A 25,792-nucleotide genomic window follows, 5' to 3' on the forward strand; every position below is an offset into this window, starting at 1 on the left:
GCAGGGAACATGCTGAGCCAGTTGCGAAAACCTGGAGTCTGGGTAATGCCTAGCAGCGGCTGGACGGGAGCAAAGGGCTGGGCACAGCTGGGATATGCAGCAACCGCATCCTGTCTACAGGACACCACGCTCAGAGGTGTCGCCCCGTGATCAGGCCTAAGCCGGGGTCAGCCTACCCTGGGTGCAAGCAGCCCAGGGCCTGGCCCGGCCCAAGTTACCGCATCCTCAGGGGTGCAGCGCTCCCGGGCATGTCGCTGGCACTCCTGGGGGCACCGCCCAGGGCTCTTGGTGCTGCAGGGAGCTGAGCCGCTCTACGATTCTTTACCAGTGAACTGCGGGAGAACATGTCTGTCCCGGGCACAGGGGGATGGTGGGAAGGGCTTAGAGGACTAATAGCACTTGTGTGGTTTAGCCTGCATCCTCACTGAAAGCAGGCGGGTTACCAGCCCCAGAAAATACAGCAGCTGGGTTCTAACCCAACCCCAGCCAGGCCAGCTAGCCTAAGTGGAGGCACCAGACTAGGGTTAGAGAGTTTTGTGTGTGGATGGGAGGGGGCTTGGGAGCAACCCCTGAGTTGACACTGCAGTGACGACAGACCCTCGGGGAATGAGAGAGGCTGCAGGAGCAGTCTCTTGTGCATGCTAAGAGCAGGGTGCTGCACACACAGGAAAGCCAGAAGCAGGGCCAGCAAAGCCCCTTCGCCTGCCCCACCAATATTCTTGGCTGGCCAGCCAGCGCGTGCCGTGGTCTGAGGGAAAGCCAGCGCTCCAGAACAGGCCCCAATCAAGTCCCTGCTCCCCAAAGCACACACACAGCCACTGCCCGTGGAAGGCGAATATTCCTGTTTATTTCGCTCTCTATGCTATGCAGAGACCCCCTTCGACAGTGCTGGGCTCAGCGACGCTACACAGGACACATGTCACCCGCAGGCTGGCTCAGCAGCTCCCCTCAAGACTGATCCTAGAGTGGGCCCTGCTGTTGTCCCGTCATCCAGGGAAGGGGCATTGCAGGAGAGGGGATCTCATGGGGGTCCAGACGGACAAGCTGAGACACCGTGGCAGTTGGCTTGGTCTCCGGAGCGGTCAGCCTTGCTCCCACCTTTCTAGGTGCAGCCTAACCTGGATCAGCAAGGGGGACCCAGTGCTCCAATCCTCCTCAGCCCCCTCGAGTGGTGGTGGTGGTGGGGGATTTGCTGGTACCTGGGCCAAAGGAAGCTGCTCAAGTCACCTGCAGCAAAGTGCAGCCCAGCAGGAGCGAAGCAGGCAGGGTTCTCCCCAGGACTTGGAGGAGATGGCAGTGCACCTGCTGCTGGCCCTTCCAGCACCTTTCTCCTACACGCCGCTGAAGAATCAGATCGCACCAGGCTGTCCTGGCTTTGCCTTGGCAGACCGAGGCTCTGGCGCTGCTGGCCGGCCGTCCCGCTGACGCTGTCACAAGGAAAAGGCTAGGAAACGCCTGGCTTCAGCTGCTACAAGCCAGGGAGCTCTGAGTCAAGGCAAACTGTCATCTGCTCAGAGCGGCAGGAGCCACTGGACGGCAGCTGCTCTCCCAGGCCATATGTCTGGCAGCCCCCAGTGCTCTGGCAGGGGGCTAAGGATCCGTTTTAGCTGGGACAGTTCCCTTGCCCATGGTGGGGAGATGGCTCATTAACATTATTTGAACTTTTAGAAAACGCTAGTGTGGAAGCCGTGGCTTCCAGGAGCGGCTGAGAGCGAGCTCGGGCGAGTCACGGCCTCCTCCCACCTAGGCACTTGATCATTTTCCAGAAAAGGTGGATGCAGATGACGGCATTGGCGGCTGGCTTCTGCTTCAATCCAGATTCTGCTGAGCTGAGTATGTCAGCAATGCTCTCACTCCGTGCAGCTGAGGGGGCAAGCGTGACGAAAGACATGCACACGGCCCGGGTTGATTTAGAGGGCAGCTGTCATAGGCATTGTCCAGCTGGGGAATCGGTTCTGAAACGGCTGGGCGCAGCAAGGCCTGCATTTCACACTGCCCCAAGGAGAGTTCTCCGTAAGCGCTTTGCAGAGGCTGGAGGTGGGACCAGCCTGTGAACCAACACCCTCCCACGCGTTCCCTTATGTTGGTGCACGTACCGGACAACACAGGATCCCCTGGCCGCTCCAGCCACCCAGGTGAAGATCTGAGCTCCGGTGCAGCCAGGCCGCTTGGCCACTGGGGGATGCTCCGAGTGGGGGTTGCAGGCTGGGCTAGCCCTCTGGGGACGGGGAGAGTCATGGCAGTGCAGAGCCTTTGAGGGGTAATACAGGGGGAGGGGGAGAGAGAAAGGGAGCTGGTCCTGCTCCCCTGGACTGCCCCCAAAGCCCTGGGAACATCTAATGCAGTGAGTGTCGCGGGGACGTTTTCCAGCTGAGTAATTCCCGAGACCGGGCCTGGGGGCACATCAGCCATGGTAGGACCAGCCTGCAGCACACGCATGATGTTCTGGTGCCACATGTCACGGGCAGACTCCAGGAGGCAGGATCAGACCAGAGCGACTCAGCCAAGTGCCCTGGAAGTGAGACTCTCCCCCACACCTGGGTGTGATGAGGCTTCTGAACCCCAAGTTTGCTTAGCCAGCCTGCCCTTCCTTGGGGGGTGGGGGGGAATTTATTTTTCCTGCAGAGGCAGGTGAGTGACCTCTCCCCAGATGCCCCCCAGCATATCTGGACTGACCCTGCTCAGGGGAGAAAAAGCCGCCAGCTCTGATCTCTGCATTGCTAATGTGCCTCCCCCAACCCCCAGGGAATCTCTCAGCTAGTCCTCAGCCGGAACTGCAGCCCAAGCAGCTACCTACATCCACGGCATCCAGCGTCTTCCCTGGCACCATGACGCTATTGCTCTCCTGGCCTATCAATGTCCCTGCTTAACATGCTGCTTCAGCTAACTCTGCCCCACGCATGTGTGTATGGGAGTCTCTCCTTGAGCACAGGGTCCTGGAGGAATGCACGCACTGGGAATCAGATGCTCAGTGGCAAGGTGCCCCCCAGAAAGTGCAGTCCCTTCTGTGGGCGAGGGGCAGTCGGCTGCAACTCTGTAGTATTTGCACCGAGATGGGCCGTTCTCCTGACAGCCCCACGCGGCAGCTGAGCGCCCGTCTCAAGAGATGGTGGAGAACTCTTTCAGCAGGACCTCCTGGCTCAGCGTGTTGAAGGCAAGGTTCCTCCGCACATTGATGCTGATGGACCGAACCTGGCGGAGAGAAAACAGCCATTTCATCCAGATGTCCCAGGCCTCCCGATGAATGGGGCAGCAGCGACCCCACTGGGCTCTGGTTTCCACACCACAGGCAATTAACCTGTGGAAGTGGCTGCAGCAGGGTCTCATGGAGAGAGAGCTGAGCCAGGAGCACAGCGGATTTGCTCTTCACGTAAATAAGGGGAGCGTCTGCAGTGGCAGCCCAACAGGGAGGAGAGAATTACAGGGAATCGCGTGCATCAGGCTTGGGGCAGAACCTGATCACTAGCTGAGTCTGAAGCAGAATCTTCTCACCCGACATATTCAGAACTGGTCTACACTAGAAAATGAAGTCAGTTTAACCACAGCCCTGAGCAGCGTAGTGAAGCTGACCTCAGTCCCCATGTGGACAGTGCTACATCAACAGAAGAATCCTTCCACCTGGTGGAGAGGTGGATCTACAACCGTGATGGGCGAACCGCTCCTGCCCGAGTGTCTACACTGAAGTGCAGCTGTAGCCTTTAAGTGTAGACAAGCCCTCAGACAACCTCCTTCCTGCATCCGTACAGAGCCAGCTCTCTGTCATCGGCTATCTGAAACCATGAGCTAGATCCTCCTGCTTTCAGAAATAACCCCCTTCCCCATCCATGCATGTACGTGTGTATGCCCTGCTCCCACCACACACACGCTGGAAACGCAGGCCTCAAACGGAGCCCAGGCTCAATCCGTACCTGGCTCCACACAAACCGAACATCTGTCTCAGATCACGGAGACACTGCAAAGCAACACTGACGCGAACACCAAGCTCAGGGTTCCCAGAGACTCTGCGAGCCTGTGATCATACGGCGGTGGCTGACTGGTTAGTGCTCTGTGCTGGTTAAAAGTGCTGGCGGACTCGAGTGAAAACTGAGCAGAAGGTGGATGCTGCAGTGTCCTGGGTGTGTTTACACTGCTGTGCCTTTAGTCTGTCAGTGCTAAGGTAAGGGAGGGAGGGGGAGCTTGGGAAAGCTAGGGAACTACATCTAAGGGACAGTGGGGAACAAATCAAACCCAAAGGGTGAGTAGGGAAGGAGTGAACTCAGCCCCCACGAGCCCTCCTGCTAGGTGCAGACCCACGGCAGCGCACGTTCCCTTTCAAACACATTTCAATTCAGCAACTAAGAGAAATGTTAGAACCCAGAAAACAGAGTTTCGGTGGCGCCTGCAGGAAACCCAAACCTTCCCGAGAGTGGAGGGATACAGCAGGGGTGCCCACACATCCTTAACTCTGCCCCCTGCGGTGCTGACTACCCAGTTTCCCCACTTTGATTCTTTCACACCATTAGTTACTCTGTTCACTTACTGCGCTGCGTTGGGATCAAGGACATTAAGCCACAGACTTTGGCCTTTGATCAGACACTGCTCATGTGGCGCGTGCCCCACACAGCACCGTCTGACACCTGGCTCTGGGTCTGAAGTGACACTAGTTCTGCAGCCAGTGATCCAGGGATGATGGAGCAGCGGCTGGAGCCAGACGGCCTGATCCTGCAGGGCATGCTGCCCCCTCTAGGATCAGGCCCTGAAAGAGCAAAGACTTGCTCTCCTAAGGCGGCTGAGTTGGCACCATCACTGCGGGCCTGAATCTACCACCCCAACTCAGAGTCCTTCACTCTGCAGTGGCCCTGGGGCTATCAACAGCCAGTGGGAGGGGCATGTCCTCCACCCCATTCCTCTGCAGCAGAAGGCCTCATGAGCCATGGGGTGGCAGGTGGGGGGAAAGGGAAGGGGGCTACACACAGACTGCGTGACAGCAGGGGCTTAGGGGGAACCACAGCTAGATCACGTTGGTTAGCTCTCCTGGACCCAGTGAGACCCAGGCAGTAAAGAGCCCGCCAGCCACCTTCTGCCCCTCCCAGGGTCTGGCCCATGGAGCTCCTGACAAGCCAAACAGCTGCCCAGGTGTTACCCGGTCAAAAGTCAGTCCCCTCTGAAAGTACCTGACCGAACCCTACTCTCTGGTGCTGGGGACAAGGGCTCAGCTCAGGGAGTTCAGGCTTCTGGGCCGGGGGCAGCGCACCACTAAGGGACAGAGTCCTGCCTCAAAACCTAGTTGGAGGCTTGCTCCATGGGTTGCAGCTCAGAAACCCCTTCTCTCGCTCACCGCCTCACGGTCAGACCCACGGACCATCCAGAGCCTGCCATGAGGCTTGCGGGGGAGTTAGAAATGGAACCAAATTTGAGCTGGTAACAAACTCAGATGAAGCCTCATTAGGCAACCTGGAAAAGGGGGAGGAAACCAAGCTCAGGCTGTCTTATTCCTTTGTGGAGGAGAGAGGGGCCTCTGGCTTGTTACTGGATTTTGTTCACACTGAGAGCCCAGGTCCCAGGAGAACTAACACAATGAGCCAGAGGGTGAATGCTGAGTGACTGAGGGGAAGGGATTTCCAGGCCTTGTCTACATGGGAAAGTTGCATAAGTTTAACTTAAATTCAAACCAATATTGTAAAACCGCGTCTACCCCGTGTGAACACTCCTGTTTCGGGTTAAGAGCGCCTTTTTTGGGTTAAATTTAAACCTGTTCCCAATTGACATGCAGCTTTTAACCCAGAATAAGAGTTTGCACACTGGGGCTTATGCTGGTTTAATTATTCATGCAATTTCTCTCTGGTGACAAGCCCGGAGTCAGACTGTCTAAAACTCTGGTTTTTGTCAACAGCTTTTTAACGACAACAACCAATTAACATTTTTGGGAAAGAAAGCCTTTGTTAAAGTCTCAACACACCCACCGCTTCAATTGACATCCCGAGACCCCTAACAAAACCGGAGGGCCTGAAATTTTAGAGTTAAAAACCAAACCAAACTTTCCAGGGGTCTTTTATCCATCGAAAGCCCAATTTACACCCCCCACCCCACCCCTTTGTGCGTCCCCTTTCGCCACGATGTGACTGCAGCACCTCGGGCCTCTGAGGACTTGGTTAGAAGGGGATGGTAGAAGCCAGGAGCTTTTCCCTGAAATTAGTGAGAGGGTAGCAGAGAGGCAAAGGCAGAGAGGAAAGGCCGTGCATTAGCAAAGCACATCAAAGGAGGGAGAACACAGGTTTTTAAGCACTGAGAACGACTAAGCGGAGTCGTGCTCACTGCTTCCCAGGGAGGAGCAAAGGGGACACGTAGAGAAGGCTGAAGAGAGAAGTGGCTCTTGTGCGTCACTCCCTGCTGGAAAAGGTTCTTGCAGTAGGATGCTTAATGCAAGGGCACAGGGCGAGGGACAGGTCACTGGGCAGAATTAGGAAGAACCTGACCACAGGGTACGTCACTAACAGACAGATTCAGCTCAGCAGGGCCTCATACAGCCAGCAGGAATATGGGAACCATGCGGAGCTGAGTGGTGCTGTCTCCAGCTCCACCAGAGACAGCTACAGCAGACAGCGCAGCATGGGCAGGACTTGGCTGTTGCTGACACTGTGTCATCTTGGCATGGTGGCAAAACCCCCAAGTCTCAGCTCGCTGGCAGCTTCCACCAGGAGAGTTACGGGCCATGTATTTCCCAGCACAGGTGCAGTCCCAAAGGGCCTAGTGAAGATCCAGGGGCTTGGGAAAGAGCAGCCAAAGCACCTGGTTTTGTGCGGGAGAGCCAGGGAAACGCACACTAGTACATTTAACTTGAGCTCGTGGGACATTGTTAGAACAATTAGTAAAGCCATCAGTTTCTACGCACCGAGAGGAAAAATAATATGGTAGTGATGAAGAGAAGGCTAAACAGGTTTGTCGAAGACAAATCATACCTAATCAACTGGGTCTCTCAGTGGTGGGAGAACAAGCTTAGTGGAAATACAGCAGATTTTCTATAGCTGTTAGTCAAGAACGTTTAATATGGTACCACATGATATTCTCAAGGAAGCTAGAGAAATGTGGATTAAGCAGATACACAACTGGGTAAATCACCACATTTAGACAGTAATTATCAATGCTCTCCTGTCTAGCAGAAGGAAGCTTCCAGTGGTACCTGTTCTGGTAGTTTTCATAAGGGAGCTGGAGGAGGGACTGGATCATGCTAATCAGAGTCTTAGATGAGACAAAACTGGAAAGGGCTGCAAACATTTTGGAGGGCAGATGGTTAGAAAGAAAATCTTAGCCAACTGCAAATCCAGTCTGAGGTTCAATCAGGGCCAGTGTAAATGGTCCAAGCTGGACGTAATCAGCTGGAGAATGGGGAGGAGCAGTGAGGGAGGGGCAGAGAGGGTGGGATGCAAGATGCTGTCCCAGCATCTGGTTGTACTGATGAGAGCCGTGTGTAGAACACAGAAGGCCATTACGATGATCTCTTTGCACTGCGTTCATCCATCACACACACGAAGAGGCAGAAGTTGTGAGGAGAGCAGCAAAAATGAGAAAAGATTAGCACCCAAGCCCCTGCGGGGAGTGGGAGAGACCCAGGTGTGCTCATTCTGGAGAAGAGGTGGCTGAGGCGAGGCAAAGCTATTCTCAGTTCACACAAGCTTGTGATAAAGTGGGCAGGGAGCAAGGACAGAATCAGCAAGGACAAAATGAGCAGGAGAAATTAGCTGGAAACCAGCTCCGCGGTGGAGCAAGCTCCCACTGGAGTCTGAGGACTCCCCATTTCTGGAGTCAAAGCGGGATCACAGACACCACGCAGGGGTAATCAAACCAAGCTGGCTACAGTGCAGGCTCATGCAGGATCCAATTAGGTGAGTTGAACCACTCGAGACCCAGCTCCTGGGGAGATGGCCCAACTAGCTGGCTGCCTGGCGACCCTCGCCAACCAACCAGGGTTACTCCAAGTCAAATCCCGTCTGGGTGCTGCTTGTGTGACTGGACACTTCCCCCATCCCGGCTCTCTTCTGCCTGGGAAAACCAGGAGACCACTTCTCCCCTTTCCTGCTGGGTTTAAGTCCCCGATTTGCAAGGGAGAGCGAAGGCCAGATGAGGGTGTCTGGCCAGGGCTGTGCATCACTCTCATGCTTCTGTGGCCCTATTGCAGTAGTAAAAGTCTGTTACGTTGCTTTGTCTGATGACCCTGGTAGGCTTCCCTTCAACACAAACTCCCCATTACACACTACCCAGCTCTCCAAGGTGAGAGGGAGAGACAGATCGACTGGCTGCTGGCACGGAGGGGTTCAGAGGGACTTTGGCCAAACCAAGCTCGGCAACGGGCTGCAGCCGCAGCATTAGGTGTTTGAGGGCTTTTGGATCAGTGGAGACCTGCAATCTCCTGTTTATAACCCACTGCTGCCCCATCTCCCAGGGCCTAAAACCACACCCTCCTCCAGTTTGCATCCGCAGAGAAGAGGAACGGCCCAGCTAGGCTATAACCATAGGCTGAGCCAGAGCCTGCGGCTGTGTCAAAGCTGGGGGAAGGAGGTATTGGGTGTTTGTACCCAGCTGTCAGAGCATGAAGGCAGCTCACCAGTTCTTTGAAGAAGGCAGCCTCTTTGTGCTGCTCTGAGTAGCGCTCGTACTGATCCAGCCCGTCCTGCAGCTTCAGGGTGAGCGTGTCGTAGTTAGAGCGGACCACTTCCAAGACCTGCAGAGGGCATCAGAACACAGAATGGGGAGTCAGTGCCCAGGCCCCCAGGCCTGGAGTGCAAGGGGCTGGGAGGAAATGTAGCTCCGGCTCCTGCTTTAGCAACACACGCACTTCATGGTGTAAATGGTCAGGAACTAGCACATACGCTGACAGCAAGGGGACAGACACGGGGAAATAACTGATCCTAAGGCTAAGGAGCAGACCTAAGAGCTAGGGGACTTCCCCACTTGTGAATAAACTCAAGACAGTGGAATTCCTGCTAGTGGGTCAGCACACAAACCTGCATACTGCAGCATTCAGACCAGCTACCATAGCTACTTTTCCTGATGACCACGAGCTTGTGAACTTAAGGGGTTGATCACCTTGGATAAATCTGGACAAAACTATAGGCATTGTGCAAACCTGTCTCTCACAGCTCTGCCCCCAGCCCCCTGCTATTCCAGTTCAGGGCTCCCCACATCCAGCACTGCCAAGGCACCTCCATTCTGATGCTCAGCCCCGTGCTACGCTCATCCCAAGGATTCTCCTTGCACCAGGCTCAATCTGCCTTAAACTCCAGCCGTGCCACTAGTCACGTTGTTTCAGAGTAGCAGCCGTGTTAGTCTGTATCCGCAAAAAGAAAAGGAGGACTTGTGGCACCATAGAGACTAACACATTTCTTTGAGAAAAGGAGGACCTGTGGTGTTGTGCGACTCTTTTAAGTTGGAGACACACGTCTGGTAGGCGCTGGGATAAGAGCAAGGCCACTGTGCAGGCTGTGCTGAGGGAGCTGCTGTGGGGGTTAACGTGCTGGTCTTTACACTCAAGAGCTATGTTTTATCACATCCCCTTTGCCACTGCTTTGCCACCCCATCATTATTAGTTATTAATTGCATTCCCATAACACCCAAGAGCCGCAGTCATGGCCCAGCCCCACCCCGTCGTGCTAGGTGCTGTACAGACACAGAACAAGACAATGCTCCCTGCCCCAAGGAGCTTACATTAGTTTGCATTTCAACTCTCCTGTCTCTCCTTCTGACACACAACTAAACCTCACACAGGCTCATGACACCCCACCCTACATCTACACGATTCATTTCTCTAGCCATGGAATAACCCTACTCACTTCTACACTCACTGCTTTCTCTCTGCAAAGCGCGGTGCAGGCATTAGTGAATCCCCCCGAACCCTCGTGAAATAGTTAAGCAGTTCCCACCGTACCAATAATCACCTAGCAAGAGGCACGGCCTTTGTGCTACTGGGAAAAACGTACACACAACAATTCTCTCTGAGAAATGTCCGAGTCCTTCGCAGGCTGCTGCTTTGTCAGATCTCGCTGCTGAGCGGGGTCAGAGCTTCATTATTTACACGATTTGTGCTCCAACCCCCTGCCAGGATCGGGAGCCTGTTGTGCTGAGAGCGATACAGACATCTAGGAAGAGACATCTTGCCCTGAAAAGCTGCCAGCCTAAGAAGAGAAGGGCCAGGAAAGGCTGGGAGAAGGGATCAAACCTACAAGTAGAGCATTGCATGGATACAAAATGTGTATCTGCATCTGATCTGATCAAACGTGGTCGGTGGGTATCGACCGATTTGCAGGGCTCCACCTACACGTCCAGTGGCTGGGGAGACAAGATGCATGTCGCTCAATCCTTTGTCTTTCAGACTATACACAAGACACCCCAAACTGCCGCTTTACCCAGCTAGCAGCCTTTCCCCCTTGCCGTTTGAATGGCCCCTATGCCCGTCAGTTTTTGCTTATTTAGGATTCTTTAGTGATTTTATCCCCTGCTTGTTTCCCCCTAGACTTCATACATGGCGCTGAGATACCCCGATAGGTGCATTCGGAGCATACACTTCCTAATGGCACTGGACCAAACCCTGAAGTCCTTCCTCTTTCAAAGAGCCATAGACTTCAGTGAGAGCCAAGCTGGAGTGAAGGTGGTGGGAAAGCCGGCTGGGATGCAGCTCGTGGGTTAGCCGCCACGCCTAGTGCTGAAGGCTGACTCGCAGACACCTGGAGGAAGGAGGATGGATAAATGCTGGTGTTCTGCAAGGCCACTTCAGAACAGTTTGTCAGTGTCCGCTCGCTGCTCGGCCAACTCAAATGGCCTCATCTCCTAATCCTGTGTCAGGTTTCCTGGCAGAGGGAAAGAATGGACCAATGGATCGGACCCTTTCAGGCACATATACGGAGGCTCTGGACACAATAATGACCCTTTCTGAGCCAAGAGCTCTGGTGAGTGGAGCAGACCTCGGACGAGGAATACTGGACCTTGGGAGCGTACTAGGCACTGGGGACACAGAGTACCAGCACAAAACACCCTTCTCCAAGCTTCCCTGAATCCACCAGCCGTCCATTAGCCAACCTAAGGAGCTCAAGCCACCCAAGATTGACAACGGACAGGAGACAAACTCCACCCGACAGGCAGGCAGCTCAGCGCAGAGTAGGACTGCTGGAGACGCACACTCGAGGGCTGGGCATTTCACATGTGCACTAAGTTTCCACTGGTTTCCTTGGGGTCCTCTTTGATTTTGCTTTGTGCGCTTGTGCCCAGGCTGGGGGTAACACGTGCATGCAGATGCAGCGGGGACAGGAGTGTTTCGCACATGCATTGTGCGCACACATGCATGGGAAAGAAGCACTTTCCCTGGCTAGCTTTGAGTTGAGTTCTCTTCATCACATTCAACCCAGCAGCTTCCTTGAACAGCCAAGAGACAATAACCTGAACCTCTGCAGCTGGGCAGATAAGTGCTGCACAGATGTGACTTGGGCAATCCTCTTACATCGCATATGAAAAATAGGCAAAGAACTTAGCTTGCTGCTCAAATGGGAGTACAAGGAAGGATCAGAAGGCGCTGCAGATAAGCCCGTCAGTCCCTGCTGTATTACCAATGCATGATCACATCTTCACACTGCAGTGAGCTTCAGAATCAGATCATCTCTTATTTAAATATTTGAGTTTGCCAACTTTCCCTGCTATCGACTTTTAATTAGTAGCTCAAACTTCAAAAGAAGGGTGTAATTAAAAATAAACCTCTCCATCTCCTGCTAATTTCCCTCTCTCGCTGCAGATGGAAGAAAACCTTTTGTGGGCTGTCTCAGACAGAAATCCATTTACAAATTACTTCCCTTCATAACCTGTAATGGAAGGGAATTGTTAGCAAGATTACTGCTTGCCAGGCCTGAGCTGGCTTCATCCAGTCTAAGGGGTGGCTGGCAGACAGGGCACTGGGGAAGGGTTGAAAGAAAGGACAGGTATTAAAGGTATTGAAGAGGAAGGTTTGAAAGGCAGCAGGGAAACCTTTCTACAGAGTTTCTGTAGGCGCTGTTAAGATGCACCTCCCCAGCCTCACAGACCCTAGTGAGCACCCGCTTCCTGCTACCTACTCGCAGGGCTGGGAGGGGAATTCAACCCTCTTTGCTCTAGATCCCCAAGGGCGTGTTAAGCTTTTGGAGTCTCTGCAGGCTGCATCACTGGTTTCTCTCTTGGCACCTCTGGCACATTTCCTGGGCACTGACTCTCCGTCTGTTCCGCCTTCTCGGAAGTGGGGCTCCTCAGCCCATCTGCCATAGGCTTCCAGCACCAGGCCTGACCCCCAAGACACCCCAGTTACTCAAACATGCCCTCTCCCCCCCGAAGAGATGTGAAGCGTTTGGGTTACTGGTTGGTGCACTCAGGGGCAGGCAGGGCTGTGAGGCAGTCGTCGCACACACACTTCACACAGTCTAACACCTTTCTGCTCTTTCATACTTAATCACATACAGCACAGATCAGAGAAGACAATGCACATCTGGCACACTTCCCTGCCTCCCTTCCTGCATCACTCCAGGGAGTTCTCTGGGCTGGGGCCCAAGTCCCTTGGGTTGGCCAGAGTCCTTGGAGCCATGTGGGCTCAGCGAAGTGGGCAGGACCGCACTGCCCACGAGGCTGCCTCGTGCTGGGCGAGTGCTCCCTCCTGGAGTCCCTCGCCCTGCTTCTGTGACCTTGCTCTCTCCCGACCCCATGCTTCCCTCTTCTGGTCTGGCCCCCATTCCTGTGTTTCTTTAAACCCCTCCCGGTCACATGGCTGCTTTTGTTCGACTCCTGCTAAGTTTCCACTTCTCCTACCAGCTCCCACCCTTCAGAGGAATCGGCTAAAGTAGTTTTCTAAGGACGCTGTGTCCCAGATGTTTGCACCTGGACAGGGTCATTAAATCCCAAGCACTTTCTAGTGCATCAGTCTGGTGCAGACCTACTACAGGGCTCATCAGAATGGAGGGTCCACAGATATATAGGCACTCGCGACACAGCAAATTTTCATATCGGAACTTCCAATGATCCATCGGAATCCACGGCGTGTACAGATACAGCCCCAATTCATCCCACCCTGCATAGCAGAAGCTTGTATCCTATGTACTTCCCTGGCACAGACTGCTGCTCTAGGAAACCACAGCAGAACCACCTTCTTCGCCTTAAGGGTGCCCAGCAAAAGGGAAAAAACTTGAGGTGAGTCCTTTCCTGCCTCTTTCTGTTGGCTCCGGAGGGGCTCTTTTTCTGATATTCTTTCTCCTTGGTTTTATGCATTAGCCATTCAGGTCCTCTCTGACCTGGTCTTCCTCAAAGCTGGGATGGAAGGCTGGAGAAGTGGTAGGATGAGAACATTCAAATACCTTGCAAGTGAAACCTGAACAATGGAGAGGAGATGGATTTTTTAGCTGGGTTCAAACTTGTTTTGTTTAACAGCTGTTGAATTACACAGTTGACAAAAACACATCTACAGTGTTGAGTAAGGGCTGAGAAAGCTCCTACACTAGATCTTCGGTCTTCCAATGAGACAGACCCTCAGCAAGGAACAACAGACAAGACTTGATATGGCTTAGATTGCTGAGGTAAAAATATAGACAGAACTTTTATCTTTTTTAGCCTTCCTAACTCTTCAGGCAGGAGAAAGCCGAGGAAAAGACAACACAAATCCAAGCTTTTAGCTTTGTTCATCACCTTTAAAGGGATGGAAGGCTCACCATGCTGGAGGCAGGAGAAATACAGACTCGGTCCCATACACGGAAAACTAGGGCTGCTGAACCCTTCTCACTTGTGACTATCTATTAACCCGCTGGGCTGCACTTGCCTCTCACATACATCAGTGCCAGGCCCCTGAAACCACTGGAGCTGGGCCAGCCTGATGGAGAGGACAACTGGCCGTCAGAGTTAGCTCTACCCTCCCTCTCGCTCAGATGCTGCTTTACGGAGATCCCAGAGCAGCATTAGCATTTCAGCCCAGTGTGTACTCATGTGTACATATGTGTGCATGCAAGCATGCACACGAGACTAACATAATGTTGGCTCTCTTTACTCTAGTAGCATCCCAGATCCTAACCTTAAGATGCTGCTCTGACTGACAATCGCTTTTTGCAGCTTTCTGCATGATTCTAGCTAACAAAATCTTCCCAGCAGGGGAAAGATGCTAGAGCCTCGATCCACAGGCAGCTGGTACCCACCAGCCCCCATTGCTAGAACCACCACCAGCTGTGTAACACAACTAGCAACCCAGGTGGGAACTGGCTCCCCACAGAACTCCTCCCCTCCCACACCCCTACGCACAGCAGAGCAAGATTATTTTAAACACCTGTTGGCTTCCTAGTCTTCCAGAGCCTAAAATCATCAGGCTCTTTGAGGGAACCTGCCTCCTGCCTTGTGCGCTGCACGGCTGCTGTATGAAACGGCTGACGACCCTGCATCTTGGCTGCAGCCATTCGAAGGAGGGAAGCAACTGGCTTCTTTTCTAGACATCGTTTCGTTCTTCACACAGAGCAGCCCATATTTTGCTCTATATTCATTTGCCAATAGATATTTTCCCAGTGTGCCCTGACGGTCCCCTCTGCCCCCTTCTCAACAGGCTCTGCATCCTGGCAATAGCTGCCATCGGACTCTCAGGGATAGAGAGAGACTTAGGAATGCACCGGGGCGCTACACACTTGCCTCCCCTCCCCATACTGCCACGTCCTTCCCACACCAGGGCCTGAGGTCACAGAGCTGTGTGCTTCCATGAGTTATGAGGCCACACAGCACGGACACATGCAGGTGTGGAGGGAAAGAAAGAAGAGAAAAAGCAGGTCTTTCAAGGCTGCCTTTCTAATCAGTTACAGTCGAGCACCATGAACCGAGTCAGCCAGCCATGCCTGCACTGCATGAGAGCACTTCCAGGCCTAACAGACTGGAAAACAACTCACTACACAGGGAACCTGCAACACACACAAGGCAAAAACTCCCCAGCTTGAAATACAGCCCACCGCCAGCCGCACTGGCCATGGGGATGCCCTCTAGATCATGCACACTGGGCCCATATGAGTAGGAAAGGCCAGGCCACACCACAGGGTGCCAGGCATACTGCCTGGGGGAGCAAGTTTATGATGGTGTGATTGCACCAGCATGGCACAGGAGGGGGATGGGAGAGCCTGAGCAGCTACTGTCCCCCATTTTGCTGTTTCCAATATTTTATATAGGTTGGAATGTGCCCAGCCCTGTCCATGGGCGCAAGTGTGTGTGTGTGTGTGTGGGGGGGGGGAACAAGGAATCGCCCTTCTCCAGTCCCGTTGTGCTCCTGCCCAGGGGCTGATACAAGTCCTATCGGGGAAAGCTGGAGCTGTTCATGCCACTCGGGCACTAACTACCTGATGGGGAAGAGAGTGCACGCAGCACCCCCTGAAAGTTGTGGAGTGCTTGCACCAGGGGAATCCTGGCACTCCTATTTCAAAAGCAAACAACTTCCAAAATGTGGTGGGGACTCCTCCCCAACCCCACATGCCACAAGGCTCAGGCTGTGGTCAAAATGTGGCGCGCGCTCTCCCCCCTGCAAATGCCACAAGGCTCAGGCAGTGGCTAAAACCCAACTGGCAAAGCTGATGGGATGGCTGGCTGTGGGACAAAAACAGGGAGGAATTTTCCCATCAGGGGAAAAGCAGTCGGATTTTTTACACTCCTATCTCCAAAATGACTCATCCAACGTAGCCCATATTTGGCACAACACACCCCCTTTTCCACACCAACTAGCTCTGAGCGGCTTTTCCTAGGGAACTGAGATGGATGGTACCGTTTCTCTTGATAACAGAAAGGCTACTGCCACTTTAACAACGACGATTAGACCGCCTGGCCATGATAAAGCACCAGATCATTTTATAAGAGCATGTTCCAATTAATATGGAAAAGAACTTAAACACATCACGTGGCTTTGTACAGCAACTTCAAAATTGCTGATGCAGGCTGGAGACTCCACTGGAATGAATTCCCGGAAGGGCCAAAGACAAAGCACAGAGCTAAATAACGAGAAGTTAAATAAAAACAAACACTCACTCAGCACATTTTTAACAGCTTCCGCATCCAGGCCAAGTGTGACTGGACTAACTCCAGGACTCGTCCCCGAACTTCACCCGGTCTGCGCGGCTCACCCTCATTCACCACCGGTGGGGGCAGAGGTTAGAGATGAGCTGCCCTAAGGTGACCAAATGCTAACCCTGCATGCACTGATGCCAGGCCACAGGCAAAGCTTACTGTGGCCGCTTCACAGAAGCCGTCTGATCTTGGGCTCCTTTTAAAATGGGATAAGTGGGGAGCAAAGGGCTTTAACTTGATGGGCCATTTTCCTGCCTCGTCAACATGCCAGCAGCTAATTGCAAGTTTGCTGATGTCATCCCCACCCCCAACCCCTTCGCGTCACTGATCCCTTGTCTTAATGAGGGCAGGAACATTGCTGTAACAGTAGAATAGCACTAAAAGCACACAGCAGAGCATCACAGGCAGGCAGCAATGGAAGAGACCTATTATCCCATTGAACTCCTACAGAGAGGACATTTCCGCTATTAAAAACTCATCTCATCCCAAATGCTAAGCAGCAGCACTAAAAGGAAAGCAGCTGGGTGTAGGGCTGGAGCGGTGTCAGGAGAAGGGGACAGGAACCCCGGGGCTCGGCCTGCACCTGTTCATTCCCTGATCAGTCTGCTGACGTTTGGCCAGCGTTTCCCGCTCCTATCAAGGGATTTGCCTGATGGCCTGTTGTGCCAGAGACGGCAACTTCCCACGGTCTCCTCAGGAGATCTTATTAAATTTAGATAAACTAGCTTTGCCGCCCATTGTATTATAAATGCAAAATGTATGTATTATTGTGGGGTGCCAACTTCTCAAGGCGGAACGTGGCCAGTGGGAACCCAGGGAAGCCTGATGAGAGTCAAAGGAGCGTTTTAAATGATGTGCCAGAAGAGGAGGAACTTTGGAGACAAAGTCAAGTGGGGTTCCTAGAAATCCCTGGGGGGAGGTAAATGCAATTCCCATTTCAGACTGACCCTTCTGAAGTTACACCCCAAGGAGAGAACTACTGTCTGGCCGATTACCCAGACCCAGTCTCTGAATATCAGAGACACACGTGTACACAAGAACGACTAACCTACGCACATGGCTTCTCATTCTGACAAAAAGCAGCTATGAACTTGTGACCACAGACAAACCCCATGGGGAGTGCTGAAGGATGGACTCCTCCCAGAGTCCTTGTTGGAGTAGGGGGCAAACTCTGGTGAGCTTATTAGCTGCGTGTAGGTTCTTTTCTTGTTTTCTCTGCAATGAGTTCACCTTAAGAATACATGTGCCTGCTCAGACAGGGCTGCGTGGTAGCTTATAAGGGTCGTTATTATCTCGTTCGTAGCCTTCAAAGGGTACGCGAAGTGCAAAGGCTAGCCTGGCTAGGCTATGAGGCTTGCTGGGGAGCTCCCAGCGCAGACAGGGAACTGAGCAGCCTGGAAAACCGCCAGGCAGCAGGGAGAGAGGAGCGGGTCTCCGCCCAAGAGACGGGACAGCTGAGGAGCTGGGAGCCTCGAGTGGGTGCACAAGGGAGAAATACAGGTGCAGTGACACCCTTTGCTTGCATTCATTCGTTAATGTTCTCTCAGAGTCCCAGCTCGCCGGGACACGCTGCTTTCCCAAGCTCTCCATTTGTAAATCCCATTTGTAATTGGGAATTAAACGTCTTCCCCTATGACTTTGGCCCTTTCCCATTTGGCTAGGCTCCAGGCGTTCTACCACACACACGCTAGAGGCGCCATCTCGGACACCACACTCGTTACAGGCCCCCCGGGCTCCAGGACCCTAAGACACATTCATTCAAGGAAAGAAGCCCCCTCCCCAAATCCCCAGGATACTCACCCTTCATGGGGAACAGATTTTACAAATTCAGATCAGAGCTGCATTGAAATCGGGGCCTGGATCATCTCCACACAAGGCAAAATGATTTGAAGTTGGATAAAAGAAAGTTACCAGCAACATCAAAGAGGGAAATTTCATGCCCCTTTTCCCCTCCAACGCTGAGGTGCCCTGTTGGCCTCTGATGATTTACAGGAGTTTGGTGTTTATTCAATGGTTATGCAGAGATCTGTGAGCTTGAAAGGAGCAAGTCCTACAAAGTGGACAATTTCCAGTCACAATCGGAGGGGAGCAGGTTAAATTCCCTCCCCTGGTAGGGTTAGAAGGGCTCTTCCCCCCTTGGTCCAGCTGGTCACCAGCGTATAGACAAGTGGCCAGGGATAGCAGCTGCACAGTCGTTTATTATTTGTATCTGTAACAGTCCGAGGCTACAGCCAACATCCGGGCCCTGTCACACTAGGTGCTGTTCAGAAACTTAGTCCCTGCCCTCAAGAACTTACTTGCTAAGACAAGATTCACCTGTGGTTGTAACAAGAAGAGGGGACGAGGGTAGCCGTGCTGGAGACGCATGATTATACAGACAAGCCGCATGCATGACTCTGAGGGGCTCCTTTTTACAAGGGCAGGACGACACCCAGTAAGGCCAATGGGACTCTCAGACTGAAATCCGGCTCAGTTCATTGAAAATCACACTGGCCTGCAGTGGTGCCTACAGGAAGCTCCTTGCATTTCAAATCCAGAGGGGGACACTGCCTCTGCTCCGAAGAGCGTATCATCTAAGCCCTAGTCCTGCAAACACTTGAGCACAGACTTGGCTTTCTTCAGGAGTCGTTAGCTCCACTGGCTTCAACGCAGCAACTCACCTGAGTAGAATTAAACGTGTTAAATCTCTGCAGGATCAGGGCCAAAAAGCCAGAGGCCATGTCTAACCGCAAACTTTGGCCAATGCAAGTTTCACCAGCGTACCAAACTCTGTATGTCACTTGTGCACTTTTTGGTCTTTTCCATTTCTGACAAAAGCACGGAGCCACTCACAACAGAAACCCCCGTTTGTGCGACACACCCTGAAAAGACAAACAACCACACGCACCAACAGCCCCTGAAACAAATCAACCCAAAAAAGTAAATGAATAAAATCTGAAGACTACACACGCCAACCAATCTCTGTCCCCCGCCCTGCAGCGGCAGAGCTCTCCCCAAAAAGGGGAGGTTCCAGACACCCCCTGGAGTCCCACAATGACTTAGTTCCTGTGGAAGGCGGCCAGACACCACGGTGATGGCAGGTGTGTGATGCACTCAGATTTGCTGTTTCAGAGTTACAGCACGTTTTGCAGCTTTGAACTCTTCTCTCCAGCTGGGGCTGTTTCTCAGGGTTCGGCACATAACAGCACTTGCAGTTCTGCCTGGAGAAAACAGCGCAGACAGCCATGGACTGGCCTGGCCTTCCTGATTTCCCCACTGTGCTTCAATTCAGCGAAGTGCTGAACGTGACAGGCCGTTCCAGGTGTCCTGTTCCAGGGGAGGCTTTTACCCAGCAGTACCAGCCTTGCCAAACTGCCAAGCAAGGGGCAGACCAAGTCCTTGTGCTTGCTGCACACCTTCATGGGAACTACGGAAAGCTCTAGCTCAGAGATTCAGCTCCCTTGTGCTGCTCCTGCCAATCAACAGAGAGCTGGGTTCAAATCCAGGGGCCCATGCAGGACAGGAAGGACCCGTTTGCGCAGTGGTAGTGCACTGTGCGGGTAGGAACGTGGGCAGTTTCTGAGTTGCTGCTAACAGCTGACCGGGTGGGTTTCCAGCTACCAGCCATTCTGAGAACTCAGACTTGGTGCTCAGGACAGGAATACGGCACGCAGGATTGGCTCCAGGCTGAATTATGATGCTCGCACTTACAAAGAGAAGAAGGCTGGTGCCGGGGTTGTGGCACTGGCCCGGGAATCAGCACGTCAGCTTCTATTCCCAGCTCTTCCATCAGCTTCCTACCCCTCAGGTTCAGTGGTGAGCACCCTACAAACACCGACAAATAAACCCGTTAAGGTTGACCACGGTAGTGTATCCCTACTGTCAGAGATGAGGCATCTCCTTGAGAAAGGGACACGTCTATGCCTGGCTTCTGATACTGGATGGACAGGGAGGCCGGTGCCAAGGTGTTTTATTGCTGATGGGCCAGAGGAGATTATTCCGTTGGCTGCATGCCTGGCATTCCAGGACAAGGGGACTCCTTGCTGACGCTACATCCATTCTCTCCTAAAGGATGCAGAGAATAAGAAAGGACCCTTCCCTTCGGCCCTACAGATGGGCTAGGGGCAGCACATTGAGCTGCAAAGTGGGGAAATCTAGGGCTGGGGCCCAGGCTCCAGAACACCTGTGTGCTATGCGGACTGGCTCAAGCAGATCTACCTCCAAGTCTCCTTGGGCAGTAGGACAAGACACCTCTGCAGTAAAGGAAGAAGATTTCTCTCTCTCAGGGGCAGGGAGATGCTGAGCAAGCATCCTTTTTCATCCCAGTTTCCCTCAGCTCCTGGAGAAGAATCTGCAGGGCCCATGTGGTAGAGGCTGCCTCCACTGGGCTTTCTGCAAAGCTCCGAGGGCCTCCTTGCTCGATAGCCTGAAAATCCTTGTGAGGATTTAGTGTTCCCAAGCACCTTCGGGACATCAAACATTCGCAAAGCTGTTATCTCGGATTGGATTTTGAATAAGGCTCAGCAAAGCGCCAGGCACTCTGAGAAGGAAGGTGGTTCTGACCTGGCAGTATAAAAACAGAGCAATCTGAAAACTGCTGAGCGGTGGGGAGTGGGGGGCACCACACAGCCCACGTCTTCGCACACAGGGAAATGAGATTTGATTTACTCCGTGATTCTGAGGCGTGTTCAATTTCACCATGAATCTCAGCTGCATAAATTCAGCCTCACTGAGCAGCAACCCCATTAGAAACTGTCTAAAGCAATAGAAGGCGATGCACACAATGATCTTTGAACATGCAGGTTCAAAGCCCCACTGGGGTATTTTTAGCATGTTTTTGCATATGCAGCCAACAAACCTGCTTCTTCCAAGAAGTTAGAGGAAGTCTTAATACAAAAAAGCAATTAGATACAGTGCATACACAGCTCCTTATTGTTGCCAATCCATTTATTTATTGTATTCACTTGGCCTGGTTAATTTCCTCTTATTACGAAGTGTAGAGAACAGCCTTGGGTCTGTGTTTTCCATGTTTCATAGGGATTAGATGACAAGCAGAAGTCACTCACTAAAAGGATTTAAGGGCTTCGGTTCAGGGATTAGTATCTCAGCTGCTTTTTTCCAGATTTTAAAACCACTATTTTAGTCTGGGTCAATTGGACATTTTGTTTGCACAACTATTTTTGTCTTTATAGTTTTTTTGAAATGTGTATTTCCCGATGCCCTGCTGCAATTCCCTCTCCATCTATGAGCAGAATTACCGATGCACTAAGAGAGGAACTTTAAAACTTGTTTAACACACTTTCAAACAGCATGTTACACTAGTTGGCCACTTCTTCCAATGTGGTTCAGCTTTTTCTACCCAATCATGAGTGTGCACAAAGTGGCCCCACTCAGAGCTACAACCCAGCTTGGAGGGGGACTAGGATCTTTGGGCCAGTGGTTTCACCCACCTGTCTCTATCTCAGTCTAATATGCTAGAGAGGCTTTATGAAAGCAGGAATCTGACTGGCTGATGATGAGTCAAGACTGTGTGATGGCAAGTCCCAACTCAAGGATATGCCCGTGATCAGTTGTTACACTGAGCTAACAAAACATGTCACTGATGTGGCCACGCCTCCGAGAGTGGTTAACCCAGACACCTGCAGTTCTCAGCTGGCCAAAGGCACTGGGGAAATGCATCCCCAGGGCGTATCCTCAGGAATTTCCCCACCAGCCAAGATTAACTGGGATGCTTGACTTTACAGTTCCAGTAGCTGTTTGAAGTGGGAGCTATGCACTTTCAGTGGAGGGTCCTGGAGGCTATAACTTCACCCACGTGTTGATCCTTGGGGGACGTTGTAAACAAAGCCCATAGCGTTAATCTGTGCAGACCTGTGTCCAGGTCAATGGATTCAGTGTTGGTGGTTGGGAGGGCTAGGCCTGAATTCCTTCTGTCTGTATTTCTAGGAATGGGACTGTGATTGTGCCTCAAGGCTTGGGTTGGTGCATTTTTGTACATTGTAATAAGTAGAGCGGCTCACTTTGTGTTACTGCTTCTGGGTGGCGACTGTCAGTTAGAATCAGCTCTGCATTACCAGCGGGCAGAACTGGCAGCAGCCAGAGGATACTTATCAAGGGAGGGTTGTGCATTAAGAAGGCTGCCACCCATCTCAGATATTTCCACGGCAGTGGCTAACACGGTGGCTAAGGGACTCGGAGGCTTAGCAGAACAAGAGGTGGCCTCAATTGCTCTCCTAGGGCCTGATCCAAACCTCCTGAAGTCAATGTGAGACTTTGGAGCAAGCTCCTGAACCAGGCCCACACCTCGTCACGAGTCTCAGAAACAGGCTCTGAAGATCACAAGAGCAGCAGAAGTGAGAGGAGTAAAAAGGAAATAATGTGACCTATTTTATATTGTACCCTCCTTTGGTGAAAAAGAAAGCATCTAAAATGCCAGAAAAGGCAGGTGGCTGCAGTGAAGGACCCATGACCAGGGGATGTGCTGTAGGTAGCGTGATGGCACATGTGACCCAGGTGTGAGACAAGGACAGGGAAAACCTGCTCCCCACAAAGCCAGGACACAAGCACAAGAACTTGAGGAAATGGAACAGGAGCACGTAGCTGAAAGAAGTCTGCATTCACAAATCCCAACCAGCTAATAAGATAGGAGACTTGTCTAAATTCCTTGCCATCAGCTGGCATTTAGCACTGGGAGAAGTCTGATCACTAGTGCCCACAGGAAGTAATAATTAGGCTCCATCTACGCTACACACCACTGGTGGTGGCACATAGTGTTTGTGTAGCTACATGCCACAGTGAAAAGTGCGTTTCCACACTGCAGTTTGTAGCTACACGTGAGTGAAAGGCTCTGCCACAGTTTCTCCCGGCTGCTTCTGCCTCTCCCCAGTGCCGGAGCCTCTCCCCACTGCCTCCCCGCTGCCACAGTCTCTCCCTGCTGCTTCCCTACTGCCAAAGCCTCTCCCCGCTGCCTCAGTCTCTCCCCGCTGCCACAGTCTCGAGCCTCTCCCCCGCTGCTTCCCCGCTGCCTCCCCAGTGCCTGAGCCTTTCCTTGCTGCCTCCTCGCTGCCGGAGCCTCTCCCCAGTGCCAGAGCCTCTCCCCGCTGCAGGAGCCTTTCTTTGCTGCCAGAGCCTCTCCCTGCTGCCTCCCCAGTGCCGGAGCCTCTCCCTGCTGCCACAGTCTCTCCCCGCTGCCTCCCCACTGCCACAGTCTCTCCCCGCTGCCTCCCCAGTGCCGGAGCCTCTCCCCGCTGCCTCCCCAGTGCCGGAGCCTCTCCCCGCTGCCTCCCCAGTGCCGGAGCCTCTCCCCGCTGCCTTTCCTTGCTGCCAACATGAACTCGAGTACATACCCACACCCTTCACCATCTACACTGCTACTCACACCCATGCTCGGGTGGCTATTGGGTATGGACAGCAAACACTGCTGAAAGAAGGGTGCAGTGTAGATGCACCTTTAAGAGTCTTTAACCTTCTGCTGGATCCTATTCTGTTGCTGGTAACAAGAAGTGCTGCAGCAGCTGTCAAATGCCTTGGAGTTTGATTCTTCAGGTGAGCACTTGGACTGGACAAAGTACCGAGAGTTACAAGAAACAAGCAGCTCCACCGCACAGAGATCAGTGCTCTAGGAGACTTGCTCTCACACAAGAGGCTAACCTACCCCTTCAGAGTATGTTCTACCACAACACGGTTTAAAGCTGCCATAGGGAGCTCCCAAACACACAGGATACTCTACAATCTCCCAGAGAACATGGAAGGTTAACAAAACCAAAGGCCCCATCCCTTCTCCCAAGCAAGACTTGCTTCCTGAAGTTTGCTTTTAAACAGATGTCAGGACCAATCAGCCATTTCTCTCCAATCACCTTAACCCACTGCCATTCCCACCGTAGTACTGTACTCTCTACTTTATTACTAGATTGAGTATCAGCAGCACTTGAGCAGCAAACCAGACCCCCTTGATGGGCCAGTCGGCTTGAGCTTAAAGCCCCACTTAGCTCGAGCTAGAGACGCATGTGTGGACGGGAACTGGGCTGAGCTACACCTCGAGCTGACGCTCCAGTGCAGACAAGCCCACAGGCTTCCAGTGTAACTGAATAACGAGGCTCATGGCAGGTAACTGGTGGGAAAGGATGGTCACAGCAGCAGGTGCAGTGACTAATTAACTTCCTAGGACAGTGATTCCTCTCATAACAACATCACCCAAGTCCCATTTGTATTTACAGTACCAACAGGAGCCCTGGCTTCAAACTCAGAACCATACCAGATTCTGAGGCCTGACATTCAGACCCTTCCCCCAAAGATACCTGGGGCATTCTCCTCCCTCTGGGCAGGCTGAGTCATGCAATGGAGGCCGTGGGAAAGTTTCTAAAAGCTGAAGGCATGATGCCCACATCACGTCAACGTCCTCCCCTGCAGCACTGCTTGAGTACGTCACACATTTGGGTCTTGGAGAAGAAGGCAGAGACTTAGGAAGTAAGGTAGATCTCTCTTTATTCCCCTGTGAAAGAGTTTAGCTCAGCACGGATGCTGCCCACTTTCCCCCATGTGTCACATGGCACTCAGGGAGTTGGCATTGTGCTCGTTCAAACCATCTGCAGTAGGGAGAGGCACTCCATGGGGTGGAAGGCAGGCTTGTGGTGATCACCTGGCTAGATGTTTCAGCAGCACTACCCACACCGCGTAGAAGATCTCCAACAAAGAGTGGGAGTTAAAAAGCAGCAGACACCAGGATGGAGATACGAGTCCTAGGAGAAGCAAGTGAATCTCAACAGATCGAAGTTCAAACCTGACTACCCTGAACCTGCATACAAACCATATCCCTGCTTCCTTCACCTGGTTCTGGATCACTCTTGTTCCACTGACTCCAGATGTTGAAAATGAAAGAATGATCTAATTATTTAAAACACGGGAGGCCAAATATAGCCTGCAGGCGAGATGTGGCCAGGGAGTTCTACCATGCAACCTGGGCCTGCCTTCATTTTCAATAGAGATTCACAGATTCCAAGGCCAGAAGGGACCATTGTGATCATCTTGACTGACTCCCTGCATAACACAAGCCATGGGACTCCCATAAAGTAATTTTCAGAGCAGAAATTTCAGAAATACATCCCGTCTTGATTTAAAAATGGTCAGGGATGGAAAATCCACTCGACCCTTGGTAAATTGTTCCAGTGGTTATTTACTCTCTCCGTTAAAAATGTATGCCTTATTTCCTGTCTGAATTTGTCTAGCTTCAACTTCCAGCCATCGGCTTGTGCTGTGTGTGATGTGATGGACAAAGACTACAGGTCTCAGCATGCAATGTTCCATCCCCATCAGAACAGTCCGTATGTGGTACCTGAAATCTCCAAGACTATTAGTAAAAGTTGAGGGTGACAGCGATTTGCCACAACTTACCTAGAGACACCCTGGTTTTGGAAGGGTTGCACGTGCCTTTTGGTGCACAAGAGAAGTGGAAGACGAGGCACGTTCACCACCTCTGACAGGGCACAACTTTTCTGCAAGCACTACAGAGGGAGACTGCTGCTGGGACAGCGGTGAGAGCACGCCAAATGCTGTCCGTACGTGACCTCTGCATTCATTCAGCAATGGCTTTGTGCCAAGTGTAGAACATTGATTTTGACAGAGGTAAAAGAAGGGCAGCACAACTTCTAACTGAATGACTGAGATCAGCACTTCTCCTGCAGGGGGACTGGTGGCTTATTGGTGCTGGATACCTGTCTCCCAGAAGGGACTGGAGATGGTGGTGCGCAGTGCAACACTCATC

The 25,792-nt window shown here is 52.4% G+C and overlaps 1 protein-coding gene across 2 annotated transcripts in view; it reads right to left on the reverse strand.

Annotated features, from left to right (window-relative positions):
• Positions 1-827: 827 nt before the first annotated feature.
• ARMH3 (armadillo like helical domain containing 3) overlaps positions 828-25,792 on the reverse strand; it is a 184,143-nt gene continuing 159,178 nt past the window's right edge. For both annotated transcript variants that reach the window (XM_038409086.2, XM_038409087.2), the window contains exons 25-26: positions 8,582-8,698; positions 828-3,192 (exon numbers count right to left, since the gene is read on the reverse strand). In XM_038409086.2, the coding sequence (XP_038265014.1) occupies positions 3,100-3,192; positions 8,582-8,698 (210 nt within the window). In that variant the 3' untranslated portion in view covers positions 828-3,099. The remainder of the gene's footprint in view (positions 3,193-8,581; positions 8,699-25,792) is intronic.

Source organism: Dermochelys coriacea, chromosome 7, assembly GCF_009764565.3.
Source record: "Dermochelys coriacea isolate rDerCor1 chromosome 7, rDerCor1.pri.v4, whole genome shotgun sequence".
NCBI lineage: Eukaryota > Metazoa > Chordata > Testudines > Dermochelyidae > Dermochelys > Dermochelys coriacea.